Genomic DNA, 17,938 nt, shown 5'->3' on the forward strand with positions numbered 1-17,938 from the left:
TTATCATCAACATAATGGGGAGTCAATGACATATAACAAACATTTTGAATGGAAGTCCATGTATCAGTTGTAAGGCTAAGTCTTTGTTGCTTTGCAACAAACATTGATCTTAAAGCCAATTTCTCATCCAAGTACAATTGATAAATGTCCCTCACGATGGTTCTTCTAGATGGAGGATCAAACTTAGGACATGCGACACTACAAAAGTGTCTAAACTCACGGCCTTCTACAAAACTAAAAGGCAACTCATCCAATATTATCATTTTGGCACATGCCATCCTACATGTCTCTTTGTGGAAAGCTGTAGCTACCAAACTGCTACCACTGCCATCAGACTTCCTATCAAAAGTTAAGGTCTTTTGTTTCTTTTCATCTACTTTATAAGGATTTTTCAGACATTGCTTCAAATGATTCCTTAGAATACTAGTTCCACACTTCTTAGAATCACATGCATAATCCTTATGGCAATATATGCATTCACATCTAGGGTCATCGGGATCACTATCTTCTATTTTGACAAAGTGATCCTATACATCACTTGCTGGCCTAGGAGGTTTTTTTTTTTTTTTTTTTTCCCCCTAATGAAGGTTGTGGAGGTAATGTCGATTTGGCATCAGATGATGTAGGTTTTGACAGTGGTGGTGGACCTAGTGGTGATGGACTTTGGCCTATTGAGGTTTAAGAGGAAGGTGCATTAACTGATGATTGGGAATCTAGGTCCATATCAAGCATATATAGGACACTGCTTACATAAGAGGAAACAAACAAAAACAAGACAGCAATTACACAACACTTCAAGGCAAAACATGTACTAGTTACAATGTAATGAACTAAAATAAAAGAGAGACGATTTTAAAGCTTTGAAAAAATTGTTGTCACTTAGACTCCTAGTACTCAATAATGCTTAAAAATTAAAACCAATCAGCTGCTGTATGATACAATATTGAAACATAACTAACTGGCTGGTTCCCTAAAGAAAATTGCACAATTCCAACTACAAGCATGCCAAAACATTGTTTAAACAGTCCCAATTTCAACTTCAATTCCATTACACAATATTCAACAATTCCACAAACATTACATATTCAACAACAATTTCAAATTTCAGAGTCACAAAGACTTTGAAATGTAAGCTAACATGTTTCACAACTCCAACAACAAACGTGCAAAACATTGTTTAAACAGTTTCAATTTCAACTTCAATTCCATAATATTCCACAATATTAAGAAATTGCACAATATTCAACAATTCCACAAACATTACAAATTAAATAGCAATTTCAAATTTCAAAGTCACAAAGACTCTGAAATGTAAGCTAACATACTTAAAATTGTACAACTCCAACTACAAACATGCAAAAACCTTGTTTAAACAGTTTCAATTCCATAATATTCCACAATATTTAAAAATTGCACAATATTCAACAATTCCACAAACATTACAAATTAAACAACAACTTCAAATTTCAGAGTCACAAAGACTTTGAAATGTAAGCTAACCTGTTTAAAATTGCAATTTTAGAAATTCAAAGTCACAAAGACTCTGAAATGTAAGCTAACATTTTTTAAATTGAAATTTTAGAAAATTTGGAGTCACAAAGACTCTAAATGCAAGCAATCTCACGATTTGAATTCAAAATTTCATAAAAATAGAGTTTCAAAGACAATTCACAAATACAATTTAGCATTTCAAATCCATATGAAATTTCACACTAAAATCATATGAACTGTCATAATAAAACTATTTTATAACCAATTCAACATTCCACAGAGACAATTCAGTGTCACAGAAGCAATTAATTTCTGAATTTTGAGTCAAATTCAGAGTCACAATCATAGAGAGTCTAAATTCTGAAAGTCAACTCAACTTCAACTACAATCTATCCATCCACAACCATTGAGAGTTTAAGAGAACAGAACACCTTACCTTAAGCTTTAAGCACAGAGCCAGTGCCACACACGAGCACGACACAGCGTCCCACAAGCCACGGAGCTACCTCACCCTCACCTCTTGAATCCGTCAACTGGAATAGTCAATTTTCTGAAAAATTAAAATCCAACAGTCAGTAAACAAGTAATATTTGAGAATTGAGATCATCAAAATTTTTTTTATAATTTTGAAATAGTGATTTTTTAGAAATTAAACCCTAAAATGAAAAAAATTAGGGAAAATGAAAATTTGCAAAATTACCTAAGAAATAACGTGATGGTTGATGACTAGATGATGGTAATCAAGGTTGTTGATGGTTTCACAGCCACTGACCCATCGCAGAGTGTAAAGGTGATAGAGTTAGGGTTTTAGTCAACCACCTAACCTGAGAATGGATAGATTGGAGTGTGAGAAAGTGAAATTGAGAGTAAAAAAGATAGATTTAATTTTAGAGTAAGAGATAGAGATAAAGAGAGTGAAGAGGTTCGATCGAGAGGGTGAAAATTAACATGGTGAGAGAGATTGGGAGTGAGAGAATGGAAGAAAGAGATAAGGAAGATTACCGTCGGTCGTAGGAGAGATGGCGGGTGACCGGAGGAGCTGCTCATCGGTAGTCGCTTGTGACCGAGAGTGACAGTAAGTTAGGGTTTTTTTTTTAGAAAGCTTTACCCTTTTCTTTATTTATTTTTTTTTTTTTTTCAGAGGAAGAGAGTGAAAGAGGAGGGGTAGATTGAGAAAGGCCCGACACCAGTGAGATAGAGAGTGTATTATATATATGTAAAAATGTAATTATATATATTTTATAATATTTTAACTTATTCGGTTCGGTTCGGACGGTTTAAGAATATCGGTTTTAAACCCGAAAATTGAACCGAACTGTCATTTATTCCTTCTTAAATGAACCGAACAGCCCGACCGACCCAAACCCATCCGATCCATAAGTGCTCGGTTCTATCGGGTTTACCGGTCCGGTTCGGTTTCACCAGTTATTTGCCCATCCCTGATAATTAGAGTGTTGGAGTAACCCAGTGCTTGTTGCTGCTATATGATTTGTTGCTCCACTATCAATGTACCAATTCGGGTCTCTAACCAAGAGAGGAGTAGTAAAGAATGCTAAATTATTCTTTAGAGGTTTATTAACTCTTATGTTACTGGTCCAGGATAAGTATGCCATTGTGGCATAGTAGGAATAAAGGTATGACTGGTTGATGGTAGTAAACCAGGTATCATATATGTTGAATTTCTCATTTGCTGCCCAATCTGATTATTGAATGACGTTCCATACTGAAAGGGTGATGATGCTTAATATCCTGAAAATTGAAGAAGATTACCTATAGCAAATGGTGGTATGGTTGAGCTGGTCAAAGGTTGAGGGGATTTGCTATATCTAAAATAGCAAACATCAGCAGTGTGTCCTACACGTTTACAGATTTGACACTGAAGTCTACCATTTCTAAATTTGTTCTTGCCTTTAAACTTGGAGACAATAAAATCATGTGAAGCATTAAAACCATTGCTGCCGATACAGAGGAAGTAGAACTGACTGGTAACAAAGTGGTATCACAATTAAAAGTATTTCTGTTCTTCAAAGAGTGTTCTTGTGTGGCAGTGAACAGCGAGGTAGAATTAGACTTTGAATTTAACTGTAAATCAATTTTCAACGCTAGGCTTGCCTTGAATATTAATGGAATTTGAATTTGACATTAACAATAATAATAATAATAATAAATATATTCCATTAATATTCATAGAATTCACATATATTCCAACTTTCCAACAAGCTATATTAGCCAATCGAGGACATGGTCAATGACTAAATCCAGAGTGATGCAGAAAGATGACTCAATTGGAAAAAGTCGGAAACATACTATTTGACACGCTGACATGGAGCTGACATGTCTCTCTATTGTTGGACAGTTTGACTATGATATTAAGAAAGAATCTTAACAAAGAAGTCCAGATGACAAATCGTTCAGAATGCCTCATTGAACCAATGTTTGAGGTTCACCTGGACAAATTTGTCATACTCTCTAGGTTTTACCTCCTTCCTTCGTGAACGTTATGGGAGGTCTAGATGGTGTTCATCCAGCATCCTAGATCCCTCCCTTATACTCCATAAAATAGCTCAGGTTTCTTCTCTTTATCATTTTGGTTTCTTTTGCTATCCTTTGCCAAATTTTTTTCAAAGATCCTTTTCCCTTTTTTCATTTAGCTAAAGAACTAAATTCCAACTAAAATCGTCATTAAGAAACATAATAATAACAACTAAAAAACTAAATGCCTCAAAAAAAAAAAATATTAATAACAACCAAAAACTAAAAATTGAAATTCCCATGGCTCCTGGCAAAGGTTTTCCACGTGCCTTTGAGCAATTGTTTGTCTTGTGAGTTACTCAAAAGAAAATTCTTTGCAAGTGAATTACAAACTAGAGATGCCTTTTTGTACAAACTAAAAGCTGAAAACCAAAAATTTGATAGATCAAGAATCTTCATTTATTATGGTATTGAAATCTCTACTAAAACCTTCAAAAGGTGAAAGGTGGCAGTTCCACGAGAAATACTTTAAAATTAATTAAGTGAGTTTCTTTTATAATTAAAATTTTCAAAATTTAGTGCAATGCTTGTTTTCAATTCATAGCAAATTAATTTCAAGTAAAAAGTCTCAAGAGGTTACTCCTAGAAGATGATGATCAAAATACTTATGCATTCAAAATCTATTGGCTAGCTAGCACAATCAAGACAGAGCTAAATTCTTCAAAATCAAATTTATATGAGAGAAGAAATTATACAAGTGTCTTCATATATTCAACGAAAATTAATAAAACATTGCATAGAGTTTTTTTTTTTTTTTTTTATATTTTTAATTAATTAATGGGATTAAAAAGGTGATCACAAATTAGGTGAGCTTGTCCTCTGATTTGGCTATGGATTGAAAATTATATATATACTTATTATTGGATAAACTTCTCAATACTGACTTGATTAGCCGTCATCAAAACTATGTATTATAACTTATTTGTAATACATAAGCCTTAAAAATTCACTTTATAAAGTCGATGACTCACCCAAACATAAATGCGTCTTTGGAATAATTGTTGTGTTCCAACAGAACACTAATATAAATCTTGCTTGAGTCGTGCATTTCAATCTTTTGTTAATTTTTGACCAGCTTTTGAAAACCGCCATATGCTTCTCTCTTTCTGGATCTCAATATCCCACCTAACGTTATAAATTATTGTGTTTTTTTTTTTATAAATAAAATATGAGAATTCTTTGCTTGGAAACCAGGGCATCTATGGTCCCATGAATCTCATCAGTACTAGAGGCACTTGCCTCTATTCAACCATTGGATGACCTTCAGGCTCCAGCTATTAATATCATGACCCAAAATTAAAACAAATCTATTTAATTTTTTTCATTGTATGTATGTATGTATGTATATATATATATATATATAAGATATATACATTGGAGAACCAAAGCAGGGTGCTCTCTTCTTTTTATTGCTTTCCTTATATAATTTTTCCCAAGGATTTGTTGTTGTTGTTGTTTTTTTTTTTTTTTTTTTTTGTTATTTATATTTTTTTCCGGTGGTCCCTTGTGTTCTGCATTCCCCATATACATATTTAATGTAAAAGATGAGCAAGAATTCAGGCTATATAAAATTGTTGGATCAGAATTCGAAACTTAAAAACCAAAAGTTGTATTCATATTGGTCTATTATTGGATGTATCCCTCCTCTGCTTTTGAATCAGAAGCAAACATGCTAAAAAAAACTTTACACGATTACATTTACCATAGATATATATATATATATATATATATAGGTTATATTCCCTTTCATAATATACATATAGGTTGTATTTTCCTCATAGGCTTCCTTCCAAGCCTACAAGCAAAAAAAAAAAAAAAAAAAAAAAAAAAAAAAAGGGGTGGTTTGTCATACTTGCCAAATTTGTCAAAGTAAATTCATAAATTTTAGTTTGTAAAAATCAGCATTTGTGAGTTGTGTTGATAGGAGTTGAGAAAGAAACAAGGAAAGAGAGTAACAGTTGTTGGGTACCTTTCCAACAGTTAGACCAAAATTTATTACTTTAATATTTTTTCGATTATTAAACCTTATCCTGTTTTACTTTAAAGCTTGTGTTTTGGATTTTTCTTTTTTAATTATATTAATAATATAAAATGAACAATTTGTAGTGATCAGAGGCTTTGGAGGATTGAATACAGACAGATTTCAGCTAAATGCGGCTGCTTCAGTTCTCATTCGGCTGTGCAATCGGCTTTATCCATCTCAGTCAATACCTTGCATTTCCCCCCTTTTTTTTTTTCTTTGTTTTCTTTTTTGGTCCAAATATAAAGTTATTTATTGGTTTTTTTTTTTTTTGTTTATATATATATATATATATATATTTTCAAATAATCTCCAAAAACATCCCATTTGACTTCCACATTGAGAACTAGTTCTGAAATTGCTTTCTCTTCAAGATAGACAATTTTTTTGGTAAAAAAAGTACAAAATATTCTAAAGCTGAAAATGACAGCAATATCTTATATCTTGTTTGTTTGTTGGATTAATACGATTCCAAAAAGAATAATAATAATAATAAAAGAGGAAATTCGAAGAATGCCTTTATGTAAGAAGATTAAAGAGAAAAATTTTAACCATATATTAATACAAAGAAATACGTTTGCATGGAAAAAAATAAAATTAAAACCTACTAAAATAAAATAAAAACAAAAAACAAAGAAAACTTTTATTTTCCTATTAATATTTTCATATAACTCTCGAAAATAAGAGAAATTAGTGAACAAATTATGATATTTATTTTTACATTATTTTATTTTATTTTATTTTGGGTGTAAAAATAAAGAGTCATCAGTCTACGTGTTGAAAATGAAAAACGTGGTACATTTCAAAAGAACGAACTCTGCAGCCAAAAAGAAGACAACTAGACAGTTAGAGGGATAATACGGCGTCGTTTAGAAGTCCGCTAAAGGTGGAGTCTCGGCGTGTGTCTGAAACTAAGCATAGAAGTAGACAAAAACAGGAGAGAGAGAGAGAGAGAGAGAGAAATGGATTAGAAAGAGAGAGAAAGACTGTTTGTAAACTGAGAAAACCCATTACCTTTCACTTTCTCGCTCCCAAAATCTCTCTCTCTCACAAAACACAGACTCATACTGTGTGTGAGAGAGAAAGAAAGTGTAAACCATTTCGCCATTTTCTGCTTGCTTGCGCTTCAATCTCTCTCTCTCTCTGCCTCAAGTTTATCAATGTCTGCTCTCTCTCTCTTTTTCTCTTCCTTTCTCTGTCTTAGAATTTGTCTTTATTAGTCTGTTGTTGTTTTATCTAAACCGCATTAACGAATAACTTGTTTCTAGTAATTTCTCATTCCGTCTCTTTTCACTCTGATTCTCAGATTTCCTCTGTACGCTTCCTTAGGAAATGTGAAGCGAGCCATTTTCCTTCTGTAAGGTACCGATGATGAAAAGAGATTTTTATTTTTCTACTATATGCTTTCCTTTTTCCTTTTCCTGTTTGGTTCTCCGGAAAAAAATATAATAATAAATAAATTAAAGGTGGAAATTAAATAGGAAAATGCGATTTTTATTTTTCTTTCATATATCATATTTCGTGAACTAGAGCTTTAAACTTATGGCTGCTGTTCAGTTATATAGGCAAAAATGTGATTTAGTACATTTCTTGTATTTTCTCTGCAGCCAAACGGGGCCTTAAGATAACAAGCTGAAGTTTAGCTTTAAATGCTGGTCAATTTCTGTGAGTATTAGTTTTTTTTTTTTTTTTTTTTTTTTTTTTTTCCTTATTCGTATATTTAACATTTCGTTTGGCATAAAAGAAAAGGCGTTCTTTCGTTTTATTTTGCTTTTCAGATGATGAAATTGTAATTATTCTGTCCTTCAAATTTTAGAAAATTGTTGATGCTTGTGCATTGGTTTCGAACTTTCGATTCCTCTCCTGCTGTTTTCCAGCATGCTGAGATTAGCCTGAAACTAATGGAAATCTGTGTAACCTTGTTATTTTCTTATATTTTTATTCCTTCTTTAAACTCTTTTTTCCAAAAAGATTATGCTTTTTTATGATCGTGAAAGTCATTATTTTTCATTTGCAGCCCGGTATGCAATTTCAGTTTGATTAGTGGCACCAAAAAAAAAAAATAAAAATAAAAATGAATGGAGAAGATAGACAAATGGAAGTGCATTACATAGACACGGGGTTTCCATACACCGCTACTGAAAGCTTCATGGACTTCTTTGAAGGCCTTACACATGTCCCTTTGAGCTATGCTAATGCCGGACCGTTTCAAGATCAGGTACTTCTGATTGGGATTTCAACTTTTATTTTTTTATTTATATTGGGAATATGCCTTTTTTCCTTAACCAAATAAATAAATAAATAAATAAATTTGATGTCTGTACGTGTGATGACATGTCAAATAGTTTTCATGCTTTCAGCAGTGATTAAATGTAAGTTTTTTTTTTTTTTTTTTGGGTCCATGCCGCTAATCAATGCGACAAGTCCGGTGTTGTGCTAATGCATTTATTTTGCCTGTTTAAATTTTGCGGTCAGAGTCTCTACTGGTTGTTAGCTTTGTACTGGAAAATCTTGGGACGAAGTAATTTATTTCTTCTAACAAACATAATATTTTTTTGGACATCTTCTAACTAACATAATATATATGATTAGAATACTGGCTACCATATTAATTCTAGCAAGGTTTTTAAGAATTTAGTATTCTGATTATTGTTTGGCTGTCAAAGATAATGTTTCAGTCCTCTTTATTCATTATGACTCTATATATCGAGATATTTTTTTTTTCTGCTGCACTCAGCTATTGACTTTTTTAATATTCTACATAATACTTAAGTATTGTGCTCATGCACCTCATGATGAAATATTACTTTTTATATGCTATTTGTCCAGGAAAGTGTGTACTGGTCAATGAATATGAATTCGTACAAATTTGGGTTCTCTGGGCCAGGAAGTACTTCATATTATGGTGCTTATGAGGTAAATGATCATTTTCCTAGAATGGATGTCAGCAGAATGGCTTGGGAATACCCTTCAATGATGAACACTGAAGAGCCCCCAACCACAGACTCACAGCTTGAAGAAGATGTGATCATGGGAGTTCATGATACACCTGAAGAATGTTAGTCAAAACTCTGTTCCTTTTTGTGTATTGGTTGTGATTAATTGTCAACTGGATAGTCTTAGTTCCCAATTTGTAATTGCAAACCAGACCATAATTGAGTTGAGTTGAGTTGAGTTTTTTTTTTGTTATTTTTAATTATTTATTTTTGGGTCCATAAGGTGTTTGGGAGTGCTAGAATTATAGCATTGTTTAGGTTTCAAAACCAAAAAAGCATTTGTTTCAATGGTATTCCACACAAAGGCTTTGTTGTCCTTTATTACTTTTAAGCGAAACTACTCTACTAGTTTCAAACTTTATGAGCTTATATTTGACCAATGATTAGTCTTCTAGATCTGTTTCTAATCATAAGAATATTCTTATACTTTTGTAGGCATTCCAAATAATCAAGAGACTAATACTTCCCAGGTATCAAGCTTGTATTGTCGTGTTCAGTTACAATTCATATATATTTACCTGCTTTCTTAACTTTTACTTGTAAAAGAAGTTCTGAGTGGCTAATTGATGGTTTGGAGTTTGGCCAACACTCTGTAAGACTAAATTACTTCTGTGTCTTTTTATATTATTGCAGGTTGTATGGCAGGAAAACATAGATCCTGACAGCATGACCTATGAGGTTTGCTTTATATACGTAAAATCTTACTTCAATTGTCATATTATATTTCTCTTTGAGGAAGACCACCCAAGCGTCTTGTTTGCTGATAAGAAAAAGTGAAGCATTATAGCTGAAGCTTTGGCAATTTTTATTAATATTAACTTGAGTAGAATATCTTTTGTTACAAAATAAATAGTAGGCATTAACAAATTCCTAGGTGGATGCGCATCTACATTCACAAAACTCCGTTTATCAAGTGATGAAACAGTCTCTCATGATGTTGTAAATCTGAACTAAGATGAATACTCTACTAAATTTGTAGATTGAGAGCAAATGTTTATTGGCAACAAATTGTGAATTTTTGTCACTTGTGAGGCTGGGAAAATTAATATAATGGTGCCCAAAACTGAAGCTGACGATTTTGGGGGGGAAAAAAAAAAAAAAAAAAAAGAATTGTGAATTTTTGTCACTTGTGAGGCTGGGAAAATTAATATAATGGTGCCCAAAATTGAAGCTGATGATTTTGTTAAAAAAATAAAAATAAATAAAAAAAATAAAAAAAAGAGTTGCTAAATCAATCATCTTCTTCATTTAGCAGTCAAGAGAAACTCTCGAGCTGTCATTTCTAGCTGAAACTGATTATTGAGTGCATAATGACTCCTTTATTGGTTAGTTTCAATTTTGGAAACATTGATTGGGTTAACCATGTACTCTTAAACTAGTGGGAGGTTTATGGATGAAATTTATGAAACAATTAGGTGTTTTGGCAAGTTTGCACCACCAGCTTACCATTAAGAGATTAGTGGTAATTTTCTTTTTATTTCTCTTGAATGATATTGTGAAGCCTTCATGGTGGATACTGTAAGGTTACACATGTGCTGTTTGTATTTTTAGAAATTTATTATTTTGCAGGAACTACTTGATTTGGGTGAGGCAGTTGGTACTCAAAGTCGGGGTCTTTCCCAGGAACTTATCAGTTCGCTTCCAACTTCAAAGTGCAAGTTTGGAAGCTTCTTCTCAAGAAAAAAGTCTGGAGAGAGGTAACATTCTGGGTTTTAGATACTAGTGAATGATCTAAAGGTTTGTTATCTTTTTTTATACTAGCCACCTTAAAGCTAATAATATATACATTGGCTTCTAATGGAGGAATCTTTTAAAGTCAACCTCCAGAAATCTGATGATTTCTTCACTTGCAGTAGTTGTAGAGTTCCTTTCAACTTTATGAAGTTGGTGGAATTCTCTTAAGCAGTTTTGGCATAACTTTCAGAAATTAGCTGCTTAATGCTTCCTTCTTGTTCTTTTTTATTTTCTCTGCTTTCTTCCCCCCTTCTTTTGGAGCCCCTTTGAGAATGGTCATAATGACAGCGTTTATTTGGAAACAGATGTGTGATTTGCCAAATGAGGTACAAAAGAGGCGAGCGGCAAATGAAATTGCCATGCAAACATATCTACCACAGTGAATGCATTAGAAAATGGCTTGGCATCAACAAGGTCAGTCATACCTTAAATTTTTATAACTTGTGTCAGAGTGTTTACTGAGGACATTTTCTTATTCATTTTTTACTTTTTAATTTGCGTTGCCTTGGCAATAAATCTATGTGTTTTTTTTTTTTTTTTTTTTTTTTAATCTGTTCAGATATGCCCAGTATGCAACATTGAGGTATTTAGCGAGGAGTGAAGGAATTAAAGCATCAATTTTCAAAAATGATCAGAGGGATTCAATTTTCTTCATTTTATGTAGTTTTTTGTCCTCCCCCAACCAAGGAAAAAGATAAAAGAAAAAGAAAAATGAAACGAAAAATCAAACACTGGTCCCCTTTTTGTACACATACGAGTAGTAGTTGATGATGGTTAGATGGTCCTCTATTTTCGTATACATTTTGTGCAGTACTACAAAATCCATATTGCTAACTTCTATGGTAAGTGAAATTGAGTTTGAGATGATGGCCCAAACAAAAAAACAAAACAAATAAGTAGTGACTTTCATAAATTGGATTCTGATTTTGTACAAGTGGGTAATGTTTCATGACAGCGTTGATCTCTCTACTCGAATCCCAATCCTCCTGCTGTCTCTACGCCTTGTTGATCATTTGTCAATGAGAACTTGAGATTATTGGTTTTAATCACGCTTTGAAAAACAATTGGCCAAAACAAAAACACGTTTTGCCCAAAAAAATAAATAAATAAATAAAAAGGGAACTGCAATGAGTAGTCATTTTGTTTGTAAGTTTATGTCGCAATTTTCGTTATGAACACACTGCACGATAAAGGTCATTGCCATCTACTATCTATAAAAACTAGAATGAATATGGGTATTGTGTCTATTTTTTGGTGGATATTGATATTATGTCTATTGTGATTGAAGAGTCCCACAAATATAATAAAAAAATCAATGGAAATTATGAGACGGTGTCTTATTATGGATGAGATGGTCATAATTCGGATACAAACTCCAACACTACAAAAGATGCTTTATATGAACCAAGACTGTCAACAAACTTTTATTTATTTATTTGCAACCTATTAGGGAAAAAGAAAAAAAAAAAAAAAAAGTGAATGAATTTCCATCCAATTGATTGCGGGCGCGTAAGGATATTATTGGTCCGTAGAGAGAGGATCCTTTCTCTCACCTCCAGGATTCAGATCCAATAAAAGAAAAGAAACTCCACCTGACCCAACCAAAAAAAAAAAAAAAAAAAGTTTTAATTAATTGATAGTGGAATAGTAAATGGATTCTCCAACGGTCAAAACAATTAACAAGCCCCCACAAGCACGCATACCCAACGTTCACTCTCCTCCGTCTCCTCCTCCTAACGGTTACATTTACTTCCCCACTGTGTCCCTTCCAAAATCATCCATAGCATAACCCCCCCACCACAAAAGCTCCTTCTCTCTCTCTCTCTCTCTCTCTCCCCCCACTGAACTTCTTCTTCTTCTGTTCTCTCTCTCTCTGTTTGTGTGTCTTATGGAACCAGCGAAGATCGATTGGAAAAACATCGAGTCGAAATTTGTAGAGGACAAGCTTTACGAGCACATTAACGCTCCCAAATGGTTCGATTTCTTGGCACCCCTGAACGACTCTGTGGACGACGACGCTTGGTTCTGTAGGCCCGGTACTATACAAATCCTTTATCCCTTTCTTCTTCTTCTTCTTCTTCTCTTATTTTGTTTTGGTTTCATTTCTCGATTTTCATTCATGTAAAAAAAAAAAACCCACTAACTTCACTTTTCTGTTGAAATTTTCTTGTTTCCAGATTGCAACCACCCAAAGACAGCTCAAGATTTTCTCAACTTCACTCCTTCTAAGGTTTCTCTCTCACACTCTCGCTTGCTTTTCTTTTCTTCTTTCGTTTGTTTAGTTTGCCAAGAATGTGTGAGGAAAAGAAAATCAAGAATGCTTTTCTCATTCATGGGCCTTGAGGATGCACGCACCCTTTTTTTTTTTTTTCCTTTTTCCCCCATGTGTGAAAGTAGATTACATTTGCAGTATTCTGACATTAGTTTTTCTTCCCAATTTCCTCGCATTCCTTTGTTACCAAATAGAGATTTTTCAATTGTATGATTTTTTATTTTTTTTTCTGATTTTTCCCCTCTATTTTGCATAAATTTTTTTTTCAAGCTTTCAAGCGCAGCTGATTTCTCTGAAATCCCTCCACTTGGTGACAGAAACCTAAGGTACTTAATAAAACCCTCAACTCCAGCTTTATTTAGCTTACACAATAGACATCCAGTTCAGTAAAATTTCTTTTCCCTCTGTATTTCTTATAATTAAAAATGTTAAACAGAGAGGCAAAGTTGAAGAGAAGAGCTTTGACTCACGCTTGGACTTCGCCAAGTAGTAATTCCAAATTCAATGAAGATGGTGAAAATCAGAATCCAAACCTATCAACTCCTCCAAATATCGTTGCCAAAACCATCAAGTCCGCAATCAAATCAAGTACAGAGAAGACTGAACCCATTGATGGTGCTTCTTCTTACAACAACAATGCGCTGCCGACTCTGAAAAGCACTCTCTCCGCTAGGAATTTATTCGCGGGGCGGGATATTCTGAATCAGATCACTGAGTTCTGCAATGAATTGAAAAGACTAGCCACGAGATCGAGGGAGAGAGAGAATGAAGATAGGTTGAATGTGAGGAAGATTAGTGTAGAGGGTGTGGAGGAGGAAGAGGTAGAGAAGACGGGGGAGCAGATTAAAGGTGAGGCTTTAAGTGAACTGAATGGGAGGGAGAGAGAACGGAAACCATTGTTTGCGGTCAGTAATGAGAGATCTCAAGGAACTGAGAAAAGCAATGTTAAGGAGAAGTTGAGGATAAAGAAGTAAGTTCAAACTTCTCTGTTTGCATATACAATGTTTGTGTTCATATGTATGCATCCATTTCAATGTTTCTTATCTCCGAATCATTCACATTTATGATATTTTGATCATTCTTTGGTTGTAACGTTGAATGCCAATAATAACTAGATCAGATCCGGGTTGTGCACATTCCTTGCTGAGTTAGAAATTGATGTTCTTTATTTGGTGTCCATTTCCTTATTTTTCAAAGTAGGAACGGAGGGTTAAAGGGTCTGAACCATTTGAATAAACAATATATGTGTTTGTATCTGTGTATCCATTTTAGTGTTTCTTATGTCCCTATTATCTACATCTCTATGATGTTTTGATCATGCTTTGGTTGTACAGTTGAATGCCAATAATAACTAGATCAGATCCGGGTTGTGCACATTCCTTAATGAGTTAGAAATTGAAGTTTCAAAACCTCACATTTAATACAATGTAGTATCCATTTCCCTATTTTCCAAGTAGGAACAGAGGGTCTAAAAGGGTCAATTCTTTTCTGTAGGAGATACTGATTGGCACTGTATTTGCATTTGCATTTGATATGTGATATGATTGAGTGGGTGCCTAAGTTTGACGGTCATATTCTGCAGAAATGATGAGGCAGAGAACATCCCCATCTCTGTGAATTTGGAATATGTAAAGCGCAAAGGGGACGAGAAGTTGCAAATTCGGACAAATCCTCCCTCACCACAATGCTTTTCTGCCACAAAGGGCCCTGGAAAAACAACACCTTCAAAGATTTCCAAATCCAAGCTAATGGTATGTAACCAGCTGCATAACTCTTCTTCTAGGATAGGGATAGTCTTGGAGAGAGAAATCCACGCAAGTCTTTTTTCTTTTTTTGAAATTACAATCAACAATTATTGGTTTGCCTGATTGTTACGGTATGATGGTTAGGAAAGGGGAATCCTTCAAGAACAGAACAAGAAAATGGAGGAGTCGAAGGAGGAGTCCATATACAAAGGAAAAGCTCTTCCTATTGTTGATGGAAGAGAAGCAAGAACTTTGGATGTATTTTGGTTTCTGAAGCCTTGCACAATGTCCAGCTAGATGATCAGATTCATTCTTTGATTCTTTGATTTTTTATTTATTTATTTTTTGCCATCATAAAAACTTCTCTGCATAGTTCCCTTGTATGATACATTAATTCTTTTTCCTTACACCCTCTACTTTCCCTCCCTTCTTTCATCCATTTTGTTGCCAATAAAAGAAACTGTAAGTAATATTCAACAATTATAGTTAGATCAGTTTCTATGAATAATATACATATTATATTTTGTTTTCTTGGATCACCATTTCTAAGGAGTGAAGCTATCTATAAGCTGAATTAACAGGGTGTAAAGAACATAGTTCCTTACAAGAACTGAATTAGCAGATGTTATCTCTTAAAAGAAAGACAGGAAGCAAGTGAAAAAATGAAAAGGATATGAACCAGGGAAATTGTTTATTTTAAGAACAAGGGAAGAACATAAAAGCCATAAAAAGGGTCACCAAGAAAATTTACAGAGATGGAACTAACAAGGTGATTTTCTCACATCTTGGATGAAGTGTTTGAAACAGAATCAAACGTTTTTTCTTCTTCTCTTTTCTCTCTCTTGTTGGTTTTTTTTTTTTTTTTTTTTTTTTTTTTTTTTTTTTTTTCTGGGATGAAAAAAGAAATGAGCTCTGTTTAAACATACGCCAACCAGCTTTTTCTTTTATAAAAATGATTAGATTGTATTTTTATTTTTTTTTAATTTATTGCAAATTGCAATTTGCAAACACATGAAAACATGTGTCGTGAACCGCCACATTTGATATATTGCTTTCTTCTATTTGCCCTTGTGATACCAAAAGCCTATTTATAAGGTGGGTAATAAAACCATTTTCAGAAAAAGGAAGCAACAAACACATACCGCCAAACTCAGCAAAACTAAACTGGATAAACATGAAAAAAAACTACCCCCTCAGGATCACATTATTTGAGAAAGAATTTTTGGCCTTAACTGCAAATGGGAGCTTGAATAGTACCTTAATTTTGTACACACATGACCTACATATATCTCCTTTTCCAAGTTTGTGGATGAAATAATCCATAAACAAACAAACCCATGATTCTGATTTCTTAATTCTGTTCTATATGTCAAAGAACATAAACCAGTAAATGATTCTCATACATTTTCAACAAATTTTTCACTGCATATTCCCGCAACAGGATCAACAAAAACAGCAATAACACCACCCAGAACAACAAAGTTCACACCTTTATTTGAGTACCCAAATAAACAAAAATTTCCAGAGGAAAAAAAGAAAAAAAAGAAAAGAAGATATACAGTGGAATTTGATTGGGAAACCGATCTAAATCTACCTTGTGTTGCAAAGTATACAATCCAAGATCCTTGCCCATATATGCCGTACGCGCGGGTACACCCTATGGGTATATGTTCTTGACTCTCTGAGTAGATCTTCCATGGTTTCTACAAAAAGGTTTAAGCTTCTAATTGGAGGAACATAGAGAGTCAAAGGGACTGCAGAGAAAGCCACAGTGAAGAACAATTGCAACATCAGGAAAACCCAGAAAATCAAAGACGGCTGATCTTCAGGTTAACAAAAAGGTCGAGAAAATTTGGTGAAGAAAAGGGTCCTATGGAACTTGGAAAATAGAAGGGAAAAAATAAATAGAAAAAGAAGGAGTCTTTTAGATAGAGAGAGAGAGAGAGAGAGAGAGAGAGGAAGTTCTGGAAATTCAAAGAAAGTTAGGAATTTTAATGTCCCAAAAAAAAAAAAAGAAAAAGAAAAAGAAAAGAGAAAGTGAAGTATTCGAAGCAGATGTGAATATTATAATGGGTAGGTGCGGTGGCTGACTTTCAAGAGTTTAGATCCTCTGCTTTTGAGTTTATTACTAAAGAAATACTAAAAAAAAAAACCATCAAAATAAAAAAAAAATAATAAAAAGTTTAAGCTTCCAAATCACATTATCATTAATTCATAATACTCTCAATTGAATTAGCGCTTTGATTGTGCTTATGATAACATTATCCAATATTAATAAATATTTATAAAAGTAAAAATCAAAATTTCAAGTTTGACTATGTGGACTAATAAATTTCTGTGATTGGCTATTGGAGTTTTTGTTTGTATTTATCAAAATAAAATAATACCGAATACAAATGATTATAGATTAGAATAGTAAAACATAAAGTGACAAACCAATTGCCTGTGCTTACGTTTTACAATTTGGTGTAAAATTCTGTAAAATTTCGTGCGTATAAGGATTGAATTCCACACACCAAATAACACCATGAAAAAAAATAATAATAATAAATAAAAACAAAGCAAAAGAAAACATAAAAGCACTTCCTCCGTTTTTGCTAAAAAATTATTTTCCATTATTGATTTGAACGCTTCCCATTTTGCTACAATTTTGAATGACATTAACGATAAAATGTAAAGCTATAATAATTAATATATCGAAAACAAAAGACAGTATATTTTATTGAATTTATGTAAATCTCAGTATCAGATAACTCTTTCACAACATTTAAAACTTTTCTATATAAATTTAGTTTTTTTTTATTGGATCTTATTATATTTTGGGGGATTGGGACAGTTGGATTATAAATTTGTAATGGCCAGAAAACAAAAGCTTCTACAGTGTTCCAAATGTCGGTCTAGCATAACATTAACTATGGATTAAAATTGCTTAAACAAAATACAAATAAAATTGAATGATTTTGTTAAACTTGGATAAGAGGGGCTGAGAGAGGTCGCTATCACTGTTCAAATACAGCAAAACTTGCGGCCCAAATGATTCCACGTGGCGTTCTGTGCCTCTATTGCACAGAGAGAGAGACTGGATCCAATGGATGCGTCCGCATACTAGTTACATAGGACTGGATATTATATTACAATGCGTGACATG

At 33.4% G+C, this 17,938-nt stretch overlaps 3 protein-coding genes across 4 annotated transcripts; 2 read left to right on the forward strand and 1 right to left on the reverse strand.

Moving 5' to 3' along the window:
- The first annotated feature begins 6,959 nt into the window (after positions 1–6,959).
- On the forward strand, positions 6,960–11,635 carry LOC107417579 (E3 ubiquitin-protein ligase BIG BROTHER). 2 transcript variants are annotated; one of them, XM_048473063.2, is made up of 11 exons: positions 6,960–7,205; positions 7,350–7,405; positions 7,651–7,708; positions 7,860–7,956; positions 8,061–8,261; positions 8,873–9,101; positions 9,475–9,509; positions 9,673–9,717; positions 10,609–10,736; positions 11,079–11,187; positions 11,333–11,635. In XM_048473063.2, exons 5-11 carry the CDS (start codon positions 8,118–8,120, stop codon positions 11,372–11,374), a joined length of 732 nt encoding a protein of 243 aa, XP_048329020.2. In that variant the 5' UTR covers positions 6,960–7,205; positions 7,350–7,405; positions 7,651–7,708; positions 7,860–7,956; positions 8,061–8,117; the 3' UTR covers positions 11,375–11,635. The 2 variants fall into 2 exon arrangements, with proteins under 2 accessions (XP_048329020.2, XP_048329019.2); XM_048473062.2 differs by lacking the exon at positions 7,860–7,956 and having other exon boundaries at positions 6,961–7,205.
- Positions 11,636–12,435: 800 nt separating this feature from the next.
- Positions 12,436–15,332, forward strand: LOC107417580 (uncharacterized). The gene is made up of 6 exons (XM_016026186.4): positions 12,436–12,809; positions 12,951–13,003; positions 13,316–13,371; positions 13,482–14,015; positions 14,628–14,796; positions 14,935–15,332. Exons 1-6 carry the CDS (start codon positions 12,662–12,664, stop codon positions 15,085–15,087), a joined length of 1,113 nt encoding a protein of 370 aa, XP_015881672.3. The 5' UTR covers positions 12,436–12,661; the 3' UTR covers positions 15,088–15,332.
- Positions 15,333–16,112: 780 nt separating this feature from the next.
- On the reverse strand, positions 16,113–16,811 carry LOC107417643 (uncharacterized). The gene has a single exon (XM_016026259.4). The coding sequence runs from the start codon at positions 16,579–16,581 to the stop codon at positions 16,381–16,383; it is 201 nt and encodes a 66-aa protein (XP_015881745.1). The 5' UTR covers positions 16,582–16,811; the 3' UTR covers positions 16,113–16,380.
- Positions 16,812–17,938: the final 1,127 nt, after the last annotated feature.

Source organism: Ziziphus jujuba, chromosome 2, assembly GCF_031755915.1.
Source record: "Ziziphus jujuba cultivar Dongzao chromosome 2, ASM3175591v1".
NCBI lineage: Eukaryota > Viridiplantae > Streptophyta > Magnoliopsida > Rosales > Rhamnaceae > Ziziphus > Ziziphus jujuba.

Bases quoted from the DNA above. Each gene is read 5' to 3' on its own strand.
- LOC107417643 (XM_016026259.4), bottom strand. From the start codon at position 16,581: ATGTTGCAATTGTTCTTCACTGTGGCTTTCTCTGCAGTCCCTTTGACT.
- LOC107417580 (XM_016026186.4), top strand. From the start codon at position 12,662: ATGGAACCAGCGAAGATCGATTGGAAAAACATCGAGTCGAAATTTGTA. The intron at 12,810-12,950 runs GTACTATACAAA...TCTTGTTTCCAG, and splicing joins CGCTTGGTTCTGTAGGCCCG to ATTGCAACCACCCAAAGACA. The intron at 14,016-14,627 runs GTAAGTTCAAAC...CATATTCTGCAG, and splicing joins GAGAAGTTGAGGATAAAGAA to AAATGATGAGGCAGAGAACA.
- LOC107417579 (XM_048473063.2), top strand. From the start codon at position 8,118: ATGAATGGAGAAGATAGACAAATGGAAGTGCATTACATAGACACGGGG. The intron at 9,510-9,672 runs GTATCAAGCTTG...ATATTATTGCAG, and splicing joins AAGAGACTAATACTTCCCAG to GTTGTATGGCAGGAAAACAT. The intron at 10,737-11,078 runs GTAACATTCTGG...ATTTGGAAACAG, and splicing joins AGAAAAAAGTCTGGAGAGAG to ATGTGTGATTTGCCAAATGA.